Consider the following 6,518-nt stretch of genomic DNA (forward strand, 5'->3'; position numbering starts at 1 on the left):
GGGGGGGCGGAGTACAGATGGATATCTATCTCCGAATCTCTCGTTAGTTGAAGCGGATTCCAGGCTCCCGCGCGAAATTTCAGGATGCACATGAAGCGCAAAATGAAGTTAGTCGCGATAAACGCGACGCTTAAACATCACACTCAAGCGCGAGCGAAATGTGTCTGGTGTCTACATATATCGAAGATACCAAAGTTCGTAAAACTCGACTTGCGTTGTTTCGTTTCTGTCATTTAGCCGTGGGAGAGATTGCATCAGAAATTTGTGCTCCTCGCGAATGTTTTTTACGCGTCGCCGTCGAGCCGCCGATATGCGTTTCCCGTTAGCGATGTAACGTTTCCCATTCGTCCTGGAAATATTACTTTTCGCATTTACGATCGCACATCAAAACGTTTTTAGACAGGAACACACGCATCAATTAGAAGCAGCGATAAAAGGAACTATTTTTATCGTTAAAAATAAATTAAAGAGGAAAGATACGATTGGTGGAAGGAGCATTACTGGTTCGCGTTGCAATTTTATACTCCGACGCGTCAACTTTTTTATTTTCCTTGGAGTAATTGTACGTGACAAAAGAGCGATATTAAGAAACGAAAATATTATGGAAATTTGTATGAAGGATGTCGGGTGCAATATATAGTGTCACGAGAGGCTGGACAATCTCCCCATTCGCGATTGCTCCTCCCTCTGCGAAGATTCGATCGGATATCATCTCTTTCACGCTTTCTAAATCTTTTGATATAAATCACTTTAGCACATTGGCATTTCGTTTATGTTAAACCTCACGTGAAATTATGTGAGAAATAAGGTTTATCGTATACTTGAATTTTTGTTATAAAAATGTAGCTGACGAGCCGCGAGGCCAGGGATCTTCCGCGTTTTCTGATCCTCTATGCAACCCCTCTGCGGTGTTCGTGTGTGTAATTTCTCGGCACCCCGTATAAGGAGATGACGCTGCTGGGCGACGTTGGCCCGAACGTGGCTATCTTTCGCAACGCGTAGCCGACGAGGCGAGAGCGGCGTTGAAAACGACAAGACGGGGAACGTATGCGATAATCGTCCGCGAAAAAGAAAAAAAAGGAAGAATAACTCATTCTTATCAGGTGGAACAATTGCCCCGGCAAAACTTGCATCGCGCGAGAAATCACGCGGGGTTCGTTAAAAAGGAGCGATTCTTTCGGAAATCTGATCCGGAACGGTTCGCGAGCCAATGGCGGCTCATCGCCCGTTCCCGGGAAATTCCGTCGTTGAAGAAACGCAGGGCACGAGGTGTGCAGCGCGAGAGCGACGCCAGGGACCGGTCGTTCCCGTCTTCGCGTTTGCGTCGTCGCTCGCGAAACCGCTCGCCACGACTGCCGGGACCAGTCCCGGATCCCGTCACTCGAGATTTACCGCCAGAAATACCGACGACCACGACGACGATTCCGTTTCTTTATCGCGACGCGTGGTTATCAAGGTGTGCGACTCACTCATTTTTTCCTAATTTATTGCCGCCACGAAAGTCCGCGATACGAAATATCACGATCACGGGCAGAATCGACGATTCTGTCGGCAGCGAGAACATTTACGACGAAAAATGTCAGGGGCTTACCCGATGAAAAATTTGATCCTCAAATACGTTTTTCGCACGCAACACAAAAAAAACGCACCGACGTGGGGTCGCGGCGTGTTAATCGACGCTTTTACCCGCGAGTATGAAAAAAAACAGTTTTAGAAAAAAAAAATGTATCGCAAAAATGTATCTATAATCAAATCGTTCGAAATGATGATGATGGCGACTTTTCCCATTAAAATTATTACGAGAGAAGAAGTTATTTCTCAATAATCTCAATTTTAATCGGAACAAATTTCAAATTGCTTCGAGATTGATAAATCCGAATAAATTTCGATGAAATTCGTAAAACTCGCATAATGCCGTAAAGTATTCAGACTACATGCGATAAACCAATCGCAAAATTTCTCTTCTTGGGATCTTTTGTGCGTTTAAATAGTAAAATACGAGACTGGATATCGAAATGTTTGTCATCGAAGTTTTCGAGAGAAAAATTTTATTTACTTTCGATACGCCGCTCTGCTACGTCGGTATATCTCTTTGTCATTTAATAAACGACCATTACATCTGGCGAACGGATAAACACCATTTCGCCTTCCTCGGCACACACGCTGCTACGTGCGTTAGCAGCTGAATAGTTAGTTCCCATTAGTTGCATCATTTCCACAAGAGTATCGGCACAGTCATCGTTAAAGGCCGCATCGACGCCGCGAGCTGCCGCGAGTCAATCTCGCGGAAATGCATTTTCGGAGTCATCCGCCAGAAATCGTCATACCGAAGCTCCGATTATTATTTCGCGCGCAGGCATTTCTTTTCGTCTTTCTATCAATCACACTCTCACCGCGCGGATTCAACGATTCGACGAAGCAATCCGCGATTTGTAGGTCCATTCCGTCGGGCATCCGTCGCCGTCACGGCAGTTCAGAAAATGGCATAGCGATTCTAGAGGAGACTTCAATCGGACTCTAATTTCGGTTTAAACGTCATCGAGAGTTATCAGCCTACTGATATTTTTTAAGGATTATCTATTTTTTTTCTTACGCGATATACACATCGCGAGGAAAGAAAAGAGAAAGGAAATTTTCGATATGGAATTCTGAATTCGGCACAGCTAAAATTGCGAGCTCGATTCGCTCGGCGCCATGGTTACGCCAGTACAAGAATTTGTCACGTTCGATGGTTCGCGCGTGAATTGTACGAATCGAATTTCCACGTATATTCGCAGAGAGAAAGAGAAACGAGAACTCGAGACCAAACGTGGAGAGATTTCGTGGTGAGATGGGACTTGGAAAAATTCGGGAAAGTGAAATGGTCGAAAGGGTCGAAAGTGACTCGAGCCTGAGCGAGCTTCCAACTCGCGTGGTGCAAACTCGAAAGTTGGATTCTAATCGAAATCCCGAATACAGATCCTGGTCGCCGACAAGAGATCGCATGATCCGGAGAGGCTCGTCTCCGGCCCTCTCGATGTGCATCTCCAACACGCGTGTTTTCGGTCAACTAAGATCAGATAGAGTAGAAGAGCTTACGTAAGGATGTAACGCGAGTTCTCCTTGTCGTTGGTGCCCTCTCGCGGAATGGAACATCAAGAATCGTCACGTCCAATTTTCATAAAGCTCAACTTGATGCTCATTGGTGAATTCCATTGGCACCGAGGAACCAACCAATTGTCATGGACTCCCAAATCATGTAGATTAGCCTTAAATGCTTATCTAGATAAATCTCCATTGCAGCGTAAGAAATCAGCGCAGAGAAATCAGCCAATGACGAGTTTAAAATCAAGAATGCCATATTATAACATTACATTTTTTATTATATACAGCATGTTTCACGAAATTTAATTCTCATTTTGAACTATTTTGAAAAAAAAAAGAGAATAAAAATGGTTTTTGAACAATTAAGGAAATCAAGAAACAAAAAAAGATATTTATTCAGATTCACAAAACTTAAACGCAATAATATATTTTCGTTATCATTTTCATAAATAACTAATAAATTGTTATATCTTTTTTGTTTAAAATGATGTATAAAACTAACTTTTTAAATATGGATTAAAATTCGTGAAACACTATATATATTTTTAAGATTTTTAAGATTTTTCAAAATCAAGGATTTTTATTTATATTTATATATGTATTTATTCATTTCATTTTAATATGTACAAGAAAAATGATTTCAATGTTAGCGCTATGTTTTTTTTTTTAAGTTTACATCGCTCAGGAAGATAAATCTATTGTTTTGTTAAATTGAATCGGTTTACTAGAATCTGACAGACCATATATTCGACTTAAAATATTTATGGCAGCTACAGCTTTGGCTTCTTGAATGGTTTGACCAAATCCTAAAAAAAAATAAGTATATAAAAAATATATAAAGTTAGATGAAATAACGAAATTTATAAATAACATTATTTTTACCTGAACCTAGAAATTGTTTGTCAGAATACATCGCTACATGATATGTCACTAAAAGTGTATTCTGTCCTGCGTGTCCAATAAGTCTTGGTTCAGCGGGTGATCTGTTTTGTTTCCGTAAAATGTCATTTAAAAGTTCCACTGGCTGGGATGGATTCCATATTTCTGTTAAATCTTTTTCAGCCAATATAACAATCAAGAAATCTCTAACAAAATTTGCTGTGTGATTAACATCAACGCTTTCCTCGAGCGCTGCGACGAGCGCTAAAAACGTATCGGCTAAAGTTTTCTGAGCTACTGGATGTTCCTGAAAGAATTAAAAAAAAAAAAAACCGAAAAAGAATTAAAATTTAGGAACATAATTTAAATATTACCTTTAATTTAAGAAAAAGATAAGATTTGTTATGCGATATATTAGAATGCACTGAAATATAAAGTTCACACTCATATATTAGATACTTCAATACTTACTTCTGTTAAGATGATATCTTTCGTTCCAATATGAAGAGCTGCTTTGGCCAAGATTTCTTCAGAAAGAAGATAGTCATACAATGAACTACAAAATAGAATTAATTTTAAGTACCATAATGTATAACATTTATCCTTGTAATAGTACAATAGTACAACAAATAACATTGCTTGAAAGACAAGATCTTTGTGTCTAAAAATTTTTCTTAGTTTCTGTTGAATTTATATTCATATAAATTTCATTTATATTCATATAAATTTAGAATAAAAATATAAAGTCAACATAAGAAAAATTATAAAACACAAAGATCCTATCTCTCGAGCAACTAATCACTTATTTTATTATTTGTAATTTATCTCAATTTAATATATTGATTACTTATTTATTTTTATATTTTATATACATTTTAGCTATTAAACAATAATTTAAATCTTAATCTACATTTCTTTAACCATTTGAGTACTACATGATGTAATGGTGTTTTTATTGTTTGTAAAAGATTATTATGGCAATGAATCATTATAGCAATTCAGTAGACTCAATTGAGAATTCTATCATAATATGCATTGTTAGTAGATTACAACTCAAAGTGGATTTATCAAATTTTTGCATTGATATATTTGCAGTAATATTCTATTATATATCAATAAAAAAATAGCACAATCAGGTTGCTTAACTCTTTTAAACAAATGAAATCAGAAAAATGTTATAGCATTGATTGGCAATTTTTAATTATTCCACAATTTTTATAAATATCTATAGTACTTAACTAATTAAATCCTGATATTACATACATTATAACATTTTCAGATGCATGTGGCAAAACCTGCATCAAGTAATTCTGCACAATCTCTGCTGTAAGTTTTTCACCTTTTCTAACAAGCTCAGTATTATCATGTATATTAAGAACAGAATCTTCTATGCCCATTTCTTTCATCCTCTGTTCCTCTTGAATAATATATGATCTATGAGTGAAAGCTTGCTCTAATTTTTCTGTATCAAATTTTTCAGATAATCGTACGTTAAATGCATAGATCTCTGCAGATCTATTCCAATCCAAAAAGGTGTTACGTTTTGGTTCTGGTTGAGAGCCTAGTATCTTCTTACGTTTGGTTATCTCCACTTGTGTCGGTGCTACCCATCTTTTAATATTTCTCTGTCCTGTGTACAAAAGATTTATATGAAAAAATTATGAAAAAAGAGAACAACATTGATTTCTATTTATCAAATTTGATAGTCATATTGAAATAATATATATTAAAAACGATTACATATAAAATATCTAAATACAATGACATAATATAGCTTCTTTGCTAATAAAATCATTAATATTTTATTAAACAACGTAACAAAATCGTTGTTAAATTTTTATATAATGATTTTAAATGTTTATGTATATATTTCGATAATCTCACATATATAGTTTTTAATATGAACTAATCTGATGTAATTAAATTTGCTACAAGATAACATGCACCATAACGTATCTAACCTTGATAATTTATAGATCGCACTCCTTGATTCAGAATAACAGTTTTAAGACACGAACGTAGAGCGTTCATACTTGAACGATAATTTCGTTTCTTTAAATTCCTTCCGAAAATCGTTCGCTAGCAAATATCGGAATAATTTATAACCTAGTAGATCAAACAAAATCGTTTATTTTGCCAAACGCGATTATCAAGCACCGCGATTTTCACTTGTTTCACTCTATCTGCGACTTTATCAGAGGGCGCTAGTATACGGCGAAATTATCTTCCTTTTCCATTTTTTTCATTTTCGCGAGATACAAAAATTTTCACGAAATCGGAAATCTTTAATAGAATCCTATTCGTAAACACAACAAACGGCGACGGGAAAAAAAAAGAAAAAAAAAAGATATTGAATTTCTCACATTCAATATGGACGATCGATAACTCGCGTGCGTGGAAATTTCTCGAAAATATCCAGCAGATGGCGACGTGCGATTCACTCGAGTCTCGCGCGGATATTTTTTTGTTTTCTTTGTTTCCTCCTCATCGGCGGCCTCTGGACCGAGAGTGGTCGGATCCCGAGATGTTGCATAAACGCGGCAACTGTGTTAGCG

General features: G+C 36.8%; 1 protein-coding gene across 1 annotated transcript; it reads right to left on the reverse strand.

Moving 5' to 3' along the window:
* Positions 1-3,661: 3,661 nt before the first annotated feature.
* mRpL44 (mitochondrial ribosomal protein L44) lies at positions 3,662-6,494 on the reverse strand. The gene is made up of 5 exons (XM_011642917.2): positions 5,925-6,494; positions 5,227-5,593; positions 4,435-4,519; positions 3,967-4,270; positions 3,662-3,890 (listed from the first exon to the last, which is right to left on the reverse strand). The coding sequence occupies exons 1-5, from the start codon at positions 5,992-5,994 to the stop codon at positions 3,766-3,768; spliced, it is 951 nt and encodes a 316-aa protein (XP_011641219.2). The 5' UTR covers positions 5,995-6,494; the 3' UTR covers positions 3,662-3,765.
* Between the last annotated feature and the right edge of the window lie 24 nt (positions 6,495-6,518).

Source organism: Pogonomyrmex barbatus, unplaced genomic scaffold (genome assembly GCF_055798465.1).
Source record: "Pogonomyrmex barbatus isolate J1 unplaced genomic scaffold, ASM5579846v1 scaffold10, whole genome shotgun sequence".
NCBI classification, from domain to species: domain Eukaryota; kingdom Metazoa; phylum Arthropoda; class Insecta; order Hymenoptera; family Formicidae; genus Pogonomyrmex; species Pogonomyrmex barbatus.

Bases quoted from the DNA above. Each gene is read 5' to 3' on its own strand.
- mRpL44 (XM_011642917.2), bottom strand. From the start codon at position 5,994: ATGAACGCTCTACGTTCGTGTCTTAAAACTGTTATTCTGAATCAAGGA. The intron at 4,271-4,434 runs GTAAGTATTGAA...TAATTCTTTCAG, and splicing joins AAGATATCATCTTAACAGAA to GAACATCCAGTAGCTCAGAA. The intron at 3,891-3,966 runs GTAAAAATAATG...ATTTTTTTTTAG, and splicing joins CAAACAATTTCTAGGTTCAG to GATTTGGTCAAACCATTCAA.